General features: G+C 33.8%; 1 protein-coding gene across 13 annotated transcripts in view; it reads right to left on the reverse strand.

The window, feature by feature from the left end:
- The window catches only part of RALGAPA1 (Ral GTPase activating protein catalytic subunit alpha 1), a 130603-nt gene that overhangs the window by 85446 nt on the left and 24940 nt on the right, over positions 1-20217 (reverse strand). For 8 of the 13 annotated variants that reach the window (XM_012574141.5, XM_012574139.5, XM_072930213.1 and 5 more), the window contains exons 11-17: positions 18071-18259; positions 17455-17595; positions 15093-15241; positions 13767-13896; positions 12853-13090; positions 10468-10629; positions 6156-6296 (exon numbers count right to left, since the gene is read on the reverse strand). In XM_012574141.5, the coding sequence (XP_012429595.5) occupies positions 6156-6296; positions 10468-10629; positions 12853-13090; positions 13767-13896; positions 15093-15241; positions 17455-17595; positions 18071-18259 (1150 nt within the window). The remainder of the gene's footprint in view (positions 1-6155; positions 6297-10467; positions 10630-12852; positions 13091-13766; positions 13897-15092; positions 15242-17454; positions 17596-18070; positions 18260-20217) is intronic. The other 5 variants (XM_072930215.1, XM_002200519.7, XM_012574144.5 and 2 more) reach the window with 1 other exon arrangement.

The following is a 20217-nucleotide window of genomic DNA, read 5'->3' on the forward strand; positions in this document are numbered from 1 at the left end:
TGATGTGACTTTAAAAGCCAGAAAAATTCAGAACCTTGTGTTCTTAGGTATAACAAAAACACTTTTTCCAATACTAGAGTGTTAAAAACACACAGACATAATATCCAGTACAGAATGCAATATAAATGAGTTAGACCACCAGAACACAGTTTTAAATGTTAACATGCATGAGAACAAACAGTGAGGTCATGGAACATTTGGAAATACAGTTAAAGCTAGAGCTGTGCCAATAAGTTCAATAATTCAACCAATATTATTCCAGCTAGCTTGTTCAGGAAATGCTTATTGGAATACAAATTAGCTCAACAGCAGTACTCCCTTTGTGGAATTTATATCTTTAGAAAAATTGGCAACTCCAAAGAGAAGAAGGATGTTTTTTGGAAAACTGGGGTTGATTGTTAAAGTGGCAAATCATTAATTAAAATATATATATGTGTATATATATAAATTACTGAGATTTCTGAAATACTCCTATGACATGATTATAAGTATTTTGGGATATGTAATATAGTGTACACCTAAGGACTAAAGCTTTTAAATGACAAGGAAGAGCTGGCCCTATACAAAAAATATGACTATACATAATAGACAATTTAAAGATATACCCTTTTCCCCCAGAAGAATGTTTTGTCTCTCATCTTCAAAATATGAAACTAAATACTTAATGAAGGCTTACCTCCCCCTCTTCTCCCAGTTTTACTCCGGCAAATGTAACATTTTTGAGAATTACGGAATTAAGTACTCTGATACCAAAAAACATCCAGAAGCCTCACAACAGTTAACATTAGAGTAAACCCACTTTTGTTTATGAAAAGTTCATAATTTGCTTTTACCATTTAAATTAGTGATTCCTTGTTTCTGCTGAGGCTCTTAATACGTTAGTGTCAGTAAAAATCATAGTTAACTGTAATGAAACCTGCAGTTCCAACATGGATCACCTGGGAATTGTACAGAAGTATCTTCAGCTCATTCCACATCATCCACAAAAATAAAGAACCTTCATGCATCTCTTCAGATTTCCTACTATGTTATTCCTATAACATAGGAACACTACTATATACTATCAAATTACCACTGTAAGCAAGACTAAATATCCTTTACAGACGAGTAAACTAACTGCTATCCCTTCCAGTCCTTTTATGAGATAAGCACTTAAAACAGCAAGGTAAAATCAGTTTACTCGATTTTCTGTTGGTTTCTTTTTGATAGAATCCTTTATTCCCTAGATTAATCTTTTATTACCTACTACTTAAAAAGTTGTAGACATGCTTTCAAATCCAGGAATAACAGTAAATAGCTTAAATGAACACCAGCAAGAGTTATTTGCCACAATAAACAGACTTACCTTGTTGTTTTGTCTAGATGATTTAACTTCAGGACTGCAATGGTGAATTTACTTAATATCAGAACAACATTTAAGCCCATTTCCCTCCCCTAAATTTGATGTATTACAGCTAAAATAAAGTAACTATGTGTGTAATAACATTTTAAAGTATTTCTATTATTACTAAATATTATATATAAATCTCACTAAGTATTTAAAATTATTACTTAGTTTATCTATATATATTTTTTTTTCAGTAATATTGAATATTGATAATCTGATGTCCCCTTAAAACCTGTTTTGAGCTGCTTACACTTTTCTGAGAATGTTAGAGATGGAACTGCATCTTCTCATATTCTCCTTCTGAACAAAGCATACAAACCAGATGAATGAGTTATGTCTATACTTAACTAAACATGTCTTCCAAGAATATAAAAAGTGCTATTTCCATGCTCAATTTTTCAAAGAAGTTAAAATTTGAGAGTTACAGTTTGACCTCATACAAAGTTTACTGAACCGTAAAGAAGGTATTAGACAGGAAACTGAGAGATCTATACTGGAAAAAGAGAACAGACATCCAAGCTATCTCAGAAAATAAACATGAATGGAAAAATCATTGAATACAACACAATCTATTACTCCTTTTCTCTTCAGCTTTGATAATAAACAAATTTCCCATCATTGTTCTTGTTCACCTTATTACTAACTATATGAATTAACACCCTCTGAAATGAATCACGTCTCTCTCTAGTTGGAACTGTTATTTCAAACTCCCTATTGACTTAGGCAGAGATTGACAGAGGTTATGCTAATGTAGTCTCAAGCTATTTCTTATAGCTGTAAAGAAGGGACCACAGGATTCAGTCAAAATTATTCACAATTACATATATGAGATTAATACATGCAACTATGATACAGTGATCTCATCTTGAGCCCTCAGTATGCATATTCCAAATCTATTATAAATTCAACTTTATCTGAAGCAGCAGCCTAGAAATCCCATGCTGTGCATGCATGCAGTGATCATGACCTTCTAGGATGTTAAAAATAATTGGACAGAGAATCACAATGCACACAAAGCAGCTCCACACATTGAAATAAATTCAGCTAGATTCATTTCAATGTTGATCCAGAATTAATTTTAGGTGCTCACATATTCATGACAAGCACATACAAGTACACATCTTCAAACAAACATGTGCTTGCACCAATACAGATTTCTTTTTTGTAGAACGGGAAGAAACTGAGGAAATGAAAAATGCTATTGCGATACCAGCACTGAAAACACAGACAATATTTAAAAACCCAAATGAACTGCTCCTTCACAACCAGAGATCACCCTTACACCCAGGTGTACCGTCAGAGTGGAACACCCAAAACTCCCAAGGAGTTTGTGTGCTAGCAGGCTGACCCTGTGTATCTGACCCTGAACACCCTTAGGAGAAACACTGCCCTTATTCCTCACATGGTACAGTAAGGAAAAGATTGTAATTGGTACATCTGGGCAATCTCACACAATCACTAATGTTCTAAATCAACCTTGCCTCTCCTTTTCCTAAGAGAAGGCAGAAAGAGAAGGCAGCTTTTCAGCATCAAGTGTGAGATAGATATGCTAAAATACAAACTCATGGAGAGACACATTCTGACAAGACAGCATGAGTGCTAATAGGAGATCCCTGCATTGGGGCAGGTTTATATTTCATCATGCAAAGACTGTTTGGGAATTGGAGAAAAAATAACATGATTTGCTTCTGAACTTTCAATAGTTGGTTGTGTTTTTTTTTTTTAAGAGAACACAGGCATTCTGTGAGTTTCTGCGAATAAAGAATAATTACAGTCATAATGACATTACAATGATGATTTCTTTATATTTCATCCTAATGATTACTTAATGATTTAGGAGTAAGGTTGTAAAGGCATAATATGCATCTCCCTTTCACATTAATTCTTGACTCTTTTAGTCCCAGTAGATAAGGAAAAATCTCCTACCTGCAATTAATTAGTTTTCCTAGTGCTTCTAGGAATCCTCCCTACATCTTATTGACACTTTATTTCAGGTCTTGTATCTGAAAATCCTCAAGGGTTACAGAATGAATGGTCATTTCACTAGTTATCTTGTAAATGTGTAAAGCTGGATTTCCTATTATTCTGGCAGGCTAAAGGAAAATTCTTTCCAGAAATATTGAGGATTTGCAACAGATATACTATACCACATCATTTTATTAGCTGAAGACCTTAAAGCATAAATCACTTCCACTTTCTAGATACTACTTGAAAAGTTGCAAACATTCTGCACATGGAAATACAGCATAACCAAAACTACAAGAAGGAATTACAATCTTAGGAAAAGCATCCTTGTGGAAACCCAGGGCACCAGGTTTCCACACATTGTCTATAATGCTACATGACTGGATGTCAATATTGGATTTTTGTAATATATTTTATCAGCCTAGTGATTGTTCATTAAATTGTGTCTCACAAACTATAAGCAGTTTTCTGCCTTACATTTGAAAATTAATATACAGTACATAAGGTAAAAGTTTGGTCATTAAACACTTTCTGTTAGACTACCTGTCCAGATTCACCAGTGGGTCTACCTTCCAATGATGAGTTTCACAGCTAAAAAGAAGCTGAAAACTACTTCCAAAAACTTCATATTAGGCAGTCTATTATTCTAGAATAATTTGAAATGTCTTCTCCCTCAAGCTGTGCTGGATTGTAAAGTAATTTTGGATAACAGGGATATTAATATAATCCTGTAATATGACGAACAGCTGTCACAACTAGAAAAACATCATTCATTAACTAGAACACACTTACGATAGAAACAATTTGATTCCTTCCCAAATTACATGCTGTACATCTGGAAACAGAAGGCTTTCAGAAAATAATATTCTTAATGTAAGAAGAAAAGGCAAGGAAAATGATAAAGCTTTATGTTTAAATAAAAAGGGAAGAAGAAAGAGAGCACAATTAAAAATGCAGAAAATTAAAAGAGCAAAGTGCACTCTGATCCAGTGGACAGTGTTTCCCTTTCTCTAATACTTCCCCATCAACACTCTAATAGCTTGCTTTTTTTCACTAGAGCTTTTTAGTTTTCTGGCAATGTTCAAGATTCTTGGGCACATCATGAAGCTGCTGCAACACTCATTTGTTTGAGAAAATATCAAAGCCAGGAAGGGCTTAGGACTTTTTCTATGTCAGAAGTGCGAAGGTCTGTAACGTCACTTTACTTTTATAATTACATTGGTCATGCAGTTTTTGAATTGGATGAGTATCAACATAAAGAATAATAGCAAGAGAGCCAGCAGGTCTGGGACACATTAGAAGTTATGCAAGCCAGGACTTTTCAGAAAAGCACTTTTGCTTTGTTTTAAGAAAGGGTAATTAAGTATCAGTGATTATGTGATGAAATAATATTTCACTATGAAAGCTCATAACCCTCCTGCAGGCATTCTTAAGATCTTCATTAAGCACTGACTATATCCAACAACGTTACAGCCAGGAAGGACACATTTTCTAATAGGTTGATTATGTATCGTTCTTATTAAATTCTTCTATCTTTTAAGTTATAATAATTTGTATCTCAGAAGAGATACTCTTTGCACGCATACTTTTATTATTTATTACATATAATTTGTATTTTATTAAATTTTGTTTATGGTGTCAAGAATTGTATTCAAATACTTTGTAATTGTTCATTGTGAAAGTCTGGTCTCTCTAGAGTGGGTTCTTTGAACTTTCCTGATTTTTCAATAATGTTTTCAGGCTGAATACTAAGGCATCAAGTTTTTGTTTCACAACAAGAATTTTGTGACATATGACACATGACAAAATACAATTATGAAGATACAGTTCTTGGTACTTCTTGGGTAACAAAGACGGGAAGGAGAGACAGAAAAGGAAAAAAAATCATAAAAATATTATTGTCATTAAGTCCTTATATTTTTATGCCATTTTGACTATATATAGTCCTCCCACTGTGCTTTCATTTTTTTTTCCACTCATTAATACAAAGGCATAACATGATTGTCAGCCTTAAAACATTACAAATTTATACCTATGTAATATCTGGAAAAATTACATTATCTGAAAACATGTATTTTAAAAGTCTGTGCTAATTCTAGAATCTATTTGTTCAGAGACAAGTATCCAAAGTAAGCTACTGTCCAGCTTGTAGCCAACCACCCTGCGGGACCAAACAAAATGCTGAGGAAAATCACATTCCTAAAAAATCGATCATTTGGAAAATAACACCAAAACATCACACTTGAGAATTCCACACTACAGATTTTTTAATGTTTTTATATAGTAATGAAAAACAAGCATACTCTAAGGGATATTATATGATACCATATTTTGTTTTCATGGTAGCTAAAGTGTATCATCATGGTTGTTCACACAACATCTATGACACTGAATTAAAAAAATTTACACAGAAAGATGTAAATGGCAAATTAAAGTAAAATTAAATTCTTCCTTTCCCTCCCTCACTCATCAAAAATAAAAATTTTAGATTAGTTGTACTCTCTGGTAGACAGATACCGTATTGCTGCTTACCAATAAATTGGAAAAGCGAAAAGAATTCTCAAATTTTCTCTTTTATGATAGTCAACATTGGCACAGCACTAACTTCTAACAGTTCCAGAATGAATTGTAAAGTAGCATGGTATCTCATAAAACTCAAAATATTAATTCTTAATCTCTTCCCCTCTCCCACCATCCCCAAAGTGTTTTTACTTTGAAAAATTTAATGGTTTAGCAGAATTTGAAAGCAGAAGGTTTAAAAAAGTGACAAAGGGGGTGCAGAAATTAGCAGAGGTGGCACTACCTGAAAGCTCATCAGAAAGGGGAGTGAGAACAATATCAGGCAAGAAGGGTTTGGAAGTATGGATCAGAACAGGAGCACTTTTAGCACTGCGTATATAGGCCGATGGCAGAGCACATTCACCAATGGATCGGCTTCTCATGGCTTTAAAAAGGAAAAGAAAGAAGTGGGGAAGGAAAAAAGAAGAGTGACTATAATGAAAGGCTTGTGTCACAGAAAAAGCAGCAACAGAGAAAACAAAGATAAAAAGGAAGAAAGTTCAAAAATTAAAACATTTCAGCACGGCAGATATTGGCAGAGCTGTAAGAAAGAAAAAAATCAGTGGACACATAAGACATTCTGAGTTTTCAACTTTTATGTAAAGCAGCAACAATGCCTTTATTATGACAATTACAGAGATTTTGCATTTGAAATCAAGAAGCTAATTAACACATTTTTCCCACTGCATCAGGGGTTGAAAAATCAAAGTTAAAGTTACTCCACAAGCACTCTGAATTTGATTGTTTTTAACAGAAAAAGTGACTTGTACTACATTTGTATTTTTCTAGCTTCCTTTGATTTTATCCTGAAAATGCATCTCTGTATTATACATATACCCATACTCTTGAACTCAAGTTCTCCAAAAGAGATTCAAAATCATAAGGAGAAAATGATCAGGTTTGTTTGGAGAAATTTGCAATAAAGCTTGCTTTAGTTCCACATTAAAAATGAAATGACTGAAGTGAAATGTTTTAACAACGAAAAGCATTACATTTTTTATAGGGTCTGGCTTTTACTTGATACTGGATAAATTCTGCCAAACTGATGTTTATTCACCTTTTCATATCTCACATCCTGCCAACAGTCCTACAGAATACAAAATGTATCTAAGAATCTTTGACATTTGCTTTTCTTTGTCAGAGTAAGACACAGAAGAACTGATACAGCATTCAACCTCAAAGTACTCTGGAAGTTCTTAAAAAAGTAATATCCATTGCTTCAAGCAACTTCCTTTCATATTGTTGTAAATTTAATAACTTGTTTTAAAATTATTGCAGAAAAAATCTTTAAGGAAAATTCAGAGTATCTAGCATAAATATTGTCAGTACAATACTTAATCAGTCTGAACTTTTCTCTCTACATCTATATTTTCAAAACAACGTGGAATATAGACTTAAGACCTTAGTGCTCCTGATCTGCATGGGAATCAAATGTACATGAATGCAGTGCAGTGAAGGTTGAGCACATCACACTTTGAAACCAGGTTAAAGAATTGCTGCCAATAACAACAGGCAGATAACCTGGGTAGATCACATTGAGCAGAAAATACATTTGACAAATGCAGCACAACTTAAGTTGAGTCTTAAATTTAGTTTGAAAAAACAGTTTAAAAGACAGAGCTTTTAAGAATGAAGCAATGTTCTAGTAAGCTTTGTACAACAGAAACTATTTCTTTAAAAAAGATGACCATGTGTGAGGCCTTAGTATCAGTTTGATTAAGAGATACAGTAACAAAATTCAGGATATAATTATAGTTAGATGCATTACATTCAACACTGTGAATCCTACAACAAATGTAGGCAAGAGAAAAAATAAAAAACATACAGTAAATATTAAGTATCTTTTCCAGGCTAAATTACTCTAAATAAATTAAGCTTTTAATATTGGATTCTGTGTTGATTACAAATTTTAACTTAAAGTGTTCCTTTTAATTTGACTCGATTTTTTTCCACCATATTACATTCAATTAAATAGTTAGGTGGAGGCAGACAATATCAGAACATGTAGATATTTAATAGTTTACAACCTTCCACTATTGTCTACAAAAAAGCAGAACAACAGGTAAGTTGTTCTTACAACCTGTTCTACAAACAGGTAAGTAAATTCCTTCTGACATGATATTTTTATAGGACTAGAACCTGCTGCCTAAGCCAAAACTCCTGTATCTAACCTTACAGATTTTTCAACCCATATGCATACTATGCTTAAAGGCCCTTTCCAAAAATAATTTTAAATCAGTTCAAGCTAAAAATGTACACATTGCATATCAAAACAGCATTGATTTTTATTTGAGTAACAGGCACACACACATATCTGGTGCAGCAATAAATGTGTGCTGGCATGATGATGGCTCAAAAAAGAGGTGCAAAGATGTACACAAAAATGTGTACAACATAAAACAGATGAAAAAGAAACTCCAGCTTTTTCTTACCATAAATATTCAACATGCACATCCCCCCTACTCAGAGATTAAGAGTATATATTACTCATAATCAACAAGAATGCAATACAAATCACATATCATGCAACATATTTAAGGTCTGACTCAATTCCAGACTTAGCTTGCAAACCTAATGATAAACTGAATGAGGATCTGACCAGCAAAGTGTTCTAGATTTTATTTATTGTGATTATTTTTTTGTTATTTGACCCTGAATCTATGGCACAGATTAAGAAGTAGCTGAACATCTCTCTTTGCAGACCAGAGAGGCAGTAACAAACAACTATTTTCAGGCAGTTAAGATATATGTAACATTTGGTAACATTTTCCTCATTAACATCTAAAAAAACTGAGTTTGGGATTCTGGTTCTGGCAACTCTTTTTTGATTTATCGTCTTTTAAAATCATTCTAGCAATGCTGGGATGCTTGTCCACAGTTGGTATTCTGCAACATGAATAGAGTTGAAATTTTAACTGGTTGCAGTAATGCAAACTTGGCTTATTAATATCAAATATGTAAGATAATTGGAGGAAAGGAACAAAACCATGGAAGCTAAAGTGCAGTGAAACTAAAATCAGATTACTTTGCTGCTAACTAGGTCAATATATAGCTTGATTAGGATAAATTCCAGTCATTTCAAGGCTAACATCATATAAATAGCCATCTTTCAAATTGCAGCAAAACAAAAGCATTAATAAATTGACCAAACAACATAACCTTCTGACAGAGTATCTGAAATATTAACAATTTGTGAAGGGAGAAATTTCACCATGAGCTTTATCTTGTTAAGTCGATTAAGATTTAAAACAAAATCACCATTACACTTAATCACAGACTACAGAGAAGCAGAAATTACATTTTAAGTATCTGTGATCCATGAGGAAAACTAGGTGCTGTCAGCATGAGGTACAGGAAAAGCTGTGTAGCATTTGAATGTGCAAAAAAACGACAGGAAATTTTGGAGTAGGGACTTCATTTTCTCTCATTTCTGTATGCCTTACAGACAATTAATTCTCCCACATAAGAGCCTTAGAATAGAAAAAAATTTTAAAAGGAAAATTTTGAGGAATAGTCAAGTAGACACTTTTATTAAATAACCTCTGTGACTTAAAAAATTAACTTCAAATATTTTTGGAAAAGAAAGAAAATGTTAATTTCTGAAAAGCTAGCACAATTATATATTCAACTGCTGATATGCATCCCAAATTTTTAAAACTCTGTCAGAATGTACCTACTTCCAAGAAGTATCAGTGAAGCCACAAAACACGACCAAAGCCATTACTATTATAAAGATAGCAAAAAAGTAAGAGATATTCATTAAAAGGTTGTTCTTTAAATACAAAATTATAACCAGCTTAACTTTCCTTCATGTAAGCAATAGTACTGATGTACTGATAGTACTCATCTTGATCATGAGACAACAGAGTAAAGAAATTTGTAGTCCAGTTCCCATTAACATAGTCATAAGAAAATCATATGAACACAAACGAGCCTTGTGAGGAGTTCACCTAAAGCATTGTTCAGTATAACTCATTTATAACACAGCAAAGAGTATCTGCAAGTAATAAAATTCAGAAATAGGTGACTTCAGAAATGGAGAATTGCGCACATCTGTCAATCTTTCATTATCGCAATATTCAGGGTATAGTAAAAGACATCACATTTTATAAACTATGCAGACTTAGAAATATTTTTCCCTACTTTCCTTTGTACTGTATGAAAATACTCCATCTTCTGCAATATATGAAAACACACACTTAAGAAATCTTCTCTTACCACCTATGAGCACCATAGCTCAAATGACTCCAGCTTTTTTTCCTTCATATACATAGTATTATTTTCCAATCCAGCTTAAGCATGTGATTAAATTCATTAAGACTTAATATAGCAACTGCATTACTTTCATTTGCAATAACTATAATTCTAGTAAACACAATCAATTTGGCTACCCTCAAAGCACATAAGGCTGCATAAGTTATGCTTTAACTAATGTGTAAATCATTATAGATAGTACACTTTTGTGGCAAGAAGCTATCCACATTGCTAGAGAAGTCAGTTATTAATTCCTTACCCTTTCTCAAATGTCACTTTTATCAGCTCTTACAGATACTTACCCACTGTTTTTTGCCGTACTATGCTCCTTGCCTTTTCTGTTCCTGGAGAGCCGGTGGTTGTAGCACTGCGCTGCCTCATGGGTGCCTGTCCAGGCTGGTCACGGCTCCAGCCTCTAGAAAAGGACTTATCAACAGAAGACTTTGGGAATTCATGACCCACTCCTGCAAAAGTAAAATTGCAAATCTATTCACTTTTATTCTGCTATCACCAGATGACTGTAGATGTGTTCTTTCAAAAAATTTTAAAGCTGGATGGAATAAATTAAGTTACCAAAGCAAACATGAATTCCAAAGGTCAGCCAGCACTAACTCTGAGGGATACTCAAACTTTTTCAGAAATGTTGGTACTATTAAAGTAATGTAATTTTCTTTTCTGAAAAAATGGGCATACACCAATTGTAGTCTGATAATACATGTAATTTTTCCTTTGCTGCTCCTACCAGATAAGATACTCGAAGTCATACATTTCAAAACATTAATACTAGGGGGTAGGTTTCCAAATAATTTTGCAACATTGAGGAGCATGAAATAAGGATAACATAATTTTACACAAAATGCAAAAGCAAAAAAAAACTGGATGATGTGCTCAGAGAACTTTGGAAATTGACAGAAAATCCTATAGTAATATTAAGATGGAACTAATTCAGATTTGAAATTTAAATTGAAGTAAATAAAGCTCATATGAGGAGCTATCAAAAACAGCTAGATGTAAAAAAAAAAAAAAAAGTGAAGTAAGGAATATTTGCAATGTATTTCCTTATCCAGATTGAGCTCATTAATAATCCAAATTGACACAATTACAATCATTAAAGGGCCATCTCTTTGGAAAAAGTGAGCTCTAGTCCAACACGTTCATTATTACTAGCAATCAAACAGGGGCACAGAAATTTGGCATAATTTGTATGATATCTATTAATTCTAAAGCTGGACTTGACTTTGCAGCTCACATTTAGCAATGGAGGCTTTCTCTGAAACTCTGTCACTGAAGGTTAACACAAACTCTCCTCATGTTGCTCAGATGATTCAAAATGCTTTTTAAGCATATATTCAAATAACTGTATGCATTCTTATCCTATACCAGACTGCTCTTTTTTTTTTTTTTTTTCTGTTTTTTTTTGGGCATTTTTTTGGTTTTGTTTTGTTTGGAGCTTTTTTGTCTTGTTTTGTTTTGAGTTTTTCTTTTCTTCTTGTTTGTTTAACCTGTGGTTTTTTAGTAAGAAAAAGAAGAAAGCTGTGTAGTATAGGAAAAAAAAAAAGCATGGTCTGGAATGACCTCTCAAGGACAACTACAGAGAGATGTATTTCCGCACAGTTATCACACAGCAGAAACCAAAACAAAATGATGAATAATGACTCTATTTAAGACAAGGCACAGAAGCATGTGAGATGTTTTTAGCAAAAAAAAAGCCTACAGCAATGTCCTCTTTAAGAGAGGGAATCCACACAGGCTGCTTCTCACTCACAAGCCCTAAGATAGACTAGGAAGCACCTTCCCTCAGGTTTGACTGAAGAGATAAAGAGTATCCTAAAAAGAACATATTTTTACATCTTTGTTACTTACACACCCTAAATATAATCCTGCATCTCACTATTAGATCACAATGCACTTCTTAAAGGAGAATATTACCATTATCCATGTTTTACAAAAGTGGAAATGAAGTAATTTCCAATAGTCACATGCAGAAAGTCTGTCTCCAAACTGAGAAAATAATCCAGGTTTTGCAACTTTCTATCCAGAAGGACAAACTTCCTATGCCTTACCAATTCCAGAACTGCACCATTGTAAGCAGCTACCTCCTCTCCCCAGAGGAGACTGTATGTCTTATAGGGTATTTAATGCATTTTTTAGAAATCAGTTTAAAACCAGGTAGCACTCATGGATTATTAAACTATACTTTCTCTTAAGTAATCCACAAGGTCTCATCGTAACCAAACCTGTATTCACAATGGGCTAGTGATCAACTAGCACCAAATAAAACTATGCTTATCTTACATTTCATCCTTTAAGATTTCAGGATCAATACTCCAATTGTGCTTGCAATGGCTTAGTTTTCACCAGCTGAGTATTGTTTGTTATTTTCAAGAAGTTATGATTGGGACTCAACTATTTGATTGCTTTGATAAAAGGATAAAGGCATAACCCACTACAGTGTAACATTTTAGATTAAATTCAACACACTTTTAAGAACTACATTCCATATGTGCCTATTTGCAGAAATAACATGATCATGTTGTGGCAGTTCTAAAATCAGATTTACTTTAAAGAAACAGGGTTATTTCAGGTGATAGAGATGCCTAATTAGGTATACAAAAAAAAAAGACCAAAATAATCCTGTGCCCAACAGCGGTTCAAATTCAAATGATGTCCGTACAGTGTTGTCTTACCTTTGCCTTTGTGTTTTTTCTGCTTCTGCTCACTTAATTTATCCAGTGGCAGGTCACTGAGGTCCAGGCTATACAGGTTTCTAGCTAATACTTTAGTGAGTGTCTCCATTGTCAGTGACCACTCAGTGGCCAGCTCTTCCCAGTATGTCAGTGATGACATTACAGACAGCAAGTCATCCCAAAGTTCTCGAGAAATGTACACATTTAGATTTGCTTTGATCCAAGCTACTATAAGAGTCTAAAAGAACAGAGAAAAGTTGCACTGTGAGCAGAAGCTGACAAAATTCAAATGTTACTGTTCCAAAGAAAACCTCACAGGAATTTCTGTGTAGTCCTCACCAATACATACAGATTTTTAATGAATTATCAAATGTTAACACAAAGTTCTGACTTAGATACGGGAACAACTGGTTTGACCCATTATCTTGTGTACTCTTCTTTGTTCTGCTAAAGTAACTGGAGACTCTACAAATCCTGGTCAGTGAGAACTCACCACCACAGCACTTTGCAGCTATTAACTTTGAAAGGATTTGCTACAGCTTTCTGTAAATAATTACAGAATTCTTTAAGAAATAAAAAAATCCATCTGTTAGTCATGGATAACACAGAAGATTTCATGCTGACTTGAGCTTATTTTGCTACGGTAGCAGGATAAAACTGCACACACTGCCAGTTATCTTTGATACTGTAAAATTCTTGAATTTTACAGTGCCTGACATACTTTTGCCATGGTGTCAATAAAATACAAGACAGAAAGTAAAAAATGTAACCAGCTCTTTGACCCACACCATTCACATTAATTGGGTAACATATCAGTGCTATAAGATGACAAACTAGCCAACGGTGGTTGCTATTATCCAATCTATTAATGAAAGTTAGGCTGAACTAATTAAAGTGAATTTATGTTTACTTGCCTGGAAAAGAGGTCCTGCGAGTCTTCCAGCTAAAGTGGAGTTTTTTCTTCCTTGATACTGCAAGAAAGTTTGGGGTGGTATTTTCAGCACAGATTCAGTTACCCTGAGCAGCACAAGTAGCATCTGCTCCCTGCAAAACAGTATTAAATTTAAGAGTTACCATTTTGTTATACCTCTGTATATACCAAGGTATTCTTAAAGGTAATAATCAAGCCTTATTTGCTCAAACACATTCCAAAAATGTCACAATTATTACAAAGAGCCTAATTTGGTTATTGCAAAAGAAATTGTTCCAATCTTTTTTCACACTTAAGCGTGACTACCTCTTCCAAGGAATTCAACCGCTATCACCTTCAATGGCCTGAAATTAGAGGCAAAGTTTTAACTGTATTTTCAATCTGAGCTTTTTCTTTTTCTATGAATTACAGGTTTTGGTAATTTTACATTATCATTAACATAGTTCACCAGTTATTTTATGTGGTACAATCTTTGCCGTTCTGGTCTAGAGTCACCTCTTTACATTGATGTGAAACTGGAAAACAAAATACCAGTCTAGTAGAATCTGTTTACTATTACCACTCCCAAATTTCCCAGTGGCCAGCTAAGTTGGCTCCTCAGAAGAGGAGACAAGCTTCACATGACACGTAGTGCTAGCTTTACTTACCCAGAGTTCAGGACAGATTGAATGCAAGTCAAGTTAAAATGTAATAAATCAGACATTTGAAATCCCCTTGCTACTTCTTCCTTGTAATGGAGAATCGTGACAATATAGTACCTGATTACAGACTACTATTTAAAGGAGTGGGAAATAACAGAAATTCTTTTAAAGCAGGATCTCTTGTAACTGCTAGGCACCATAAGAACTGGAAAGGCACAACACAGTTACACAGTACACAGACTCCTGTATACAATTACAGGTCAAGAACAACACACATTTGATTCTAATAATTATCCATGCTTGTCTGGGGCTTTTGTGTTTATTTTTATATACGGCTGTGAAGCTTCATATGTTTCAATATTTTAATGCTTTGATACATGAGCAAAATGCTCTGCAAAAAATAATCAGTAGCTCCTTAGTATAACAGCTCAATCCTTTCTGCACTGAGGTCTAAGCTGTCACAAATTAACTAGGAGCTTACTAAAAGCTTTAAGAAAGCAGCTAACTTCCTCTGTGCTAAGTTGTCTGTAGTGTTCAAGTTTGTGTATTTACTGATTTAGAGGAAATGGTTCATATAACCAATACCACTCTACAGGATTTACTACCAAGTAAATTTCCAGATTTGTGTTGTGAACTAATAATCTAAGATAAAAGCACTGGCATTTTACCATGTCTTCTTGTCCATAGTCACTTGGACTACCATGTGGCGATAGATATTGAGAACGCGTTTGCACATATCAGTGTGTTCATCCAGCAGAGCTTTAAATTCATTTGCAGGTTCAAGAAAAAATATATTTGAAGAATTTATTATAAAAACCTGCAAGCAGAAAAAAAGAGGATGTGATGATCCTGAAACACTTTGATGTTTTCAGCAATTCAGTTGATAGAACCAGGAAGAAAAAATCTGTAACAGAAAATCTTTATAAAAAAAGTTGCATATGCACACACAAGTTCACATTTAAATATGTCAGTTTGAAGTAATGATTAAGCAACAATGAGACTGATCTTTTTCCCACTTTTCCCCATTTTTTTCTACAAAACCTATTTGTATATTTTTGCTCTTATATACAGATGATTCAACAAACTACTCAATATGATTAGTTTAATATGATGGACAAAAATGTCCCAGTAAGAAGTCCACTGCACAAAAGTTCCATCTCTAAGCCAGGAACTGACTAGTACAATATATGGTAAACTGCTTGAAATAGTTCTGGTACATAGTGTGCGCCTCAGCATGACACAGCTGTATTATGTTCTGGGAAATTAAAGCATTCATCTCACTGGGATCAGTAAGGCTTACCAAAAGTAGGAAACTGGACATGTTCCCGAAAGTGACTGACTTCAGTGGGCAGTGAATTAGGGCCTTCATTTTTCGTAATGAAAATTATTAAAAAAAGTAGGCAAGGACACTGTAGGAACTACAGAAGCAGTTACTGAAGTGTTACTAGATTTTTATGTAAGTTTAGAAAGCATTTGAATCTCAGATCTAGATTTTCAATTAATTTTTTACATGTACAGGAAGTCATTGGTAATAAAGTCATAACTTCCTGTACTGAAAGCTTTGGATTTTTAATAATTAAAAACTATTAGTATGCACTTTTACATTCACTAGCCTCAACTAATGAACCTAACCTACTTTAAATGCCTAGAAATAAGTCTATGCAAGCATTAAATGGGAAAAAAACTCAGGACAGAAGTCTTGGATTATTGATTCACAGGGAAAATCAAACGTGGTTCCAGGTCAGGAAATCTCTCAAACTGAGACATGGTACTGGGTTAGAATGATGTCTTGACTCTGTTTCAGGCTAAAAAAAAGGATATTGGTAATCAAATGAACCTTTGTCTAAAAAACTTCAACATGAATAATCTTCAAGACATTGTCAGATGTGTAAGCCTTAGTAGTATATTGCAAACAGACACAGATACTTTGTATTTCTTTTCTCAGTAACACTTCATCTTCTAAAGAAGTCGTTGAAAACAAAGATTATGAAGCATAAATTATATTAAAGCATTTGAAATTAAGTGATTTCAATTACAAAGTTTATTTGTATGTGTAACAGTGTACAGCACAAAAGAAAACCCTATTTATAAAATTATCCAAGCTGTAGTAAAAATGAGTTTTATTTAGTTAACATGGTCACATGCAGTAGAAGTGCGCACAGTAAAGTGGCAAATGCACATTATTTTATTTTGTTCAGAATCAATTTTCTGCTGGATAGAAGAATATTATGGAGGCTAGTCATATACCCACCTATATGAATGTATGTGCGCACACTTATACATAAAATGAACACACTTGATAACCATAAGAGCATTTCAAAGACCTTCAAATTATACCCTCCCAATTTTCCACAGCCTCACCTTCAGTGAAGCATTTTGCTAAACATTTGAAATTAACATGATTTCTACCCTGTCAAACTGCCTAGTAGCTGTTAAAAAACTTCTGCAACAACTGCAACTCTTGCTTTCCTTAATGATATCACCACAGAGTTGTGGCGCCTCATCAAACTTTTCAAACATGATGTAGATTCAGAAAAAGATGAAAAAATATCCATGTACACTTTATTAATCAGACCAGAGAAACTACAGGATTGGATGTTTTGGCTTTTGTGACCAACAACATGAAAGCAAAAAGCCTCTAAATATTCCCATAAAAAGCTTAATTATAATTATTTGAAGATGTTGTAGTAGCATGAGGATTATTTTTTCTCTAATATAATGCACAGGAGAATGCACGTTCTGATGCAAAATGAAAAGATTTTTTTTTATTGTGTTACCCAGCATGGGTCTGTACATTGTCCTACTTCAGGTCAATAAAGATATAGTGAACCAGTGTAATTTGTCTAACATTTATCATCATACTTGTTGCATATAAAATAATTTTAAAATTTAGAGATGCTTTAGAGATGTATGGGATTCCCTGGCAGAAGGATTGCACTACATTCCACTCTTTACATGCTGATAACAAGAATTTTAGGTAATTTTAGATAGATAATTTAGATAAAATTAAATACCAAGTCTGTTTCATACCTGCAATACTGATTGCACTCCAGCTCGTACATTTTGCTCTTCAGTATCAATTTCAGATGTTTTATGCAAAGCCTCTTCATAACAGCCATTTCTTGTCCAGTTCGAATTTCTAACTCCATGACTAGAGTTCATTCCTTTTTCCTGAAAAATATTTTTTCTTACAATTCCACAGAGTTTTAGACAAGTATTTTGGCTTTATATTAAAGGAAAAAGGATATAATAGGTACTAAATAATAAACAACAGCAGGCAAATGCACCTGAGACACAACAATATTTCATGAGGCTTTTAGCAAGTATCTTGAAGTACCTAGATGAAGTAACTATTTTTTCATCCTTTTATTTGTAAATAATTTTTACACAGTTGATAGTTGGTATACTGTATAATTTACATCTTGAAAACAATTCATAAAATTATATGAAATTTTAAATTGAACTAAGCACATTAAAAAACTACAGATAATGGATAAAATTGGTAGCTTGTCCATATAGTGTTTTACCTTTGATTTTTCCCAATAAATGCTCTGACACCAAAGAAAACCACAAATAAACTAACAAGGAAACCACTTCTCTGTCTCCTGGCAAATTAATGCACAAATATTAACCAATAATATTTTACCTCTTCTCTTTCTTTTCCTTTCTCTGAAGAATTATGGTCAACATTTTCATCACAATCTACAGCTGTGCACTGCATTACTTCTTCAGGTTCTTTCATAAATAAAGGTTTGTCTTCTTGTTGAATCCATTCTTGATACACCTTCACCACCTTCCTCATGGCAGCTGCTTCACATATTGGCAACAGAAATGCCTGCAAGTACAAAAAGAAAGAAACAAAATACTGTTACAATATTTGAAATAAGTTGGGCTCTATAATGTACAAGTTCTAAGAGATAAAGGTGGAAAAAGACACCCACTGTTGGATCCCAGCATACAAACTATTGCCAAACCTAAATGTTTGCTCACTTTCTTCATATGTAAACTTAAAACATGAAAACACTCCACATTTAAACAAAAAAGCTTATCAAGAAATACTTCAAAAGATATAAGAATCCATGTGGGCATATCTAGTTAGCACCTAGGCTGCTGAAATTAAGACCCAAACACGCATCAAAATATGTAAAACTAATGAGCAGAGGTTTCTATTACAACATCTTCCATTCAGAGGATTTGGAAAAGTGGAATTAAATCAGCTCTCAATGACTAAGAAAAATTCAAGTGACACACAATACTGGTAGTCTTCTATCTTATTTTTAGGTAATTAAGATTTTACAAACAGTATCCTTAAAGCAAATTACTCCCTGAAAAGATTTCAGTATTATTGTTTCTAAAAATCATGCATTTGAGTTGGCGTGATGGCTGATCAGTGCCCTCTTCAGAAGCTTTTCTGTATTGGCTGTGTTGGTAACAACTAGTCATAGACCAGAAACTTTTAACATTAGTCAGATTTTAACTAACTACAAATACACTTACCAAAGACCATGATGCCCTAATTATATATTCAGAAGAAAAAATAAACTACACTAAAATACAGTTTTACAGGGTCTGTGCTGTGACTCTTGAAAACTAGTTGCCCATGTCTTTAAGGAGGGCCCACTTAACACAGGTAGTATGTTCACTCTTGGAAACAGAGATTTCATACCATTATCACATTAAAAAGAATTCAGCTGTGTATTACAGGATTAAACTGACAAGTTCAGTCATAAACTTGCTCGTTGAGTCTAACATTCTCCTGCAAGTCCATATATGTTTTTTTGTACCCTCAAGTCTAAAATGCATAAAAATTTTTCTCTACAGACAATCTTTCCACCACACAGTATCACTGAAACCTCCTCTTGACAGGAGTAACTTAGTCTTCATGTTTTAGAAACATTACAAAGATCTGGTGTATCAAAATTAATTTACACTGAAAACTCCTAGCTAAATAATTATGTATATAAGATTTCATAATTGCACATGAAATCCAAATAATCCACATGAACTCACAGAGTGACTTGTAAAAAGAATGAAGAAAATTGCCTTTACTTCTTTTCCCTGTGGAGACAGTGAAAAGTAGCCCAATGATAATTCATACTCTACATTCTCAGACTCTGTAAACCCTTGAGTGTCAGCTGAATTTGGGTAACTCTGCTATGTCCTTCAGTAATGAGCTCCTCCAAACTCTTGAATACAAGTGATATGGATAAGCTTCTGACATTTATTTGCCTCATTCAAGAATTTTTACTTCATCCAGATAAGTTTTTAAATGTTCAGCTTTCTGCTGTTTAAAGCAATTAGTGCTGTGCATTTAACTTGAAACATAGTGTATCTTTCTTTACTATTATTTAGAAAACTTGTGTCGCCTTTTGATCTATAGCATGGCGCATAAAGAAAGTTTATCTTACTCTATTCTCCCAGACTAAACTCTAAGTTACTGTTAATGAAGACTCCATATTCGGGCATATGGTCTCAGTTTAAACTTGTTTTAATAGGTTCCAGTAGAGAAATACTATTCTGAGTATGCTCAGCTAACATTTCTGGTTGCAGTGAAGTCAGAAACAGAAGCTGCTACTTTTATAGCCACCTGGCCTACTCTTCTGATGAACACTACCAAGGAAAGGACATTCAGCTGCTTCTAAAACAGCTCTGTAACAGCTGCAGACTCCCACAGGAGGCTTATGTTCATATGGTTGGCTGTGATTTCTAATACCTACAGTGTTGATGTATGAAAAGATTAAACATTCCCATCTATAGAGAAATGTGAAGTCCAACTTAAATGTTACTGAACTG

Source organism: Taeniopygia guttata, chromosome 5 (assembly GCF_048771995.1).
Source record: "Taeniopygia guttata chromosome 5, bTaeGut7.mat, whole genome shotgun sequence".
In the NCBI taxonomy this organism is placed as follows: domain Eukaryota; kingdom Metazoa; phylum Chordata; class Aves; order Passeriformes; family Estrildidae; genus Taeniopygia; species Taeniopygia guttata.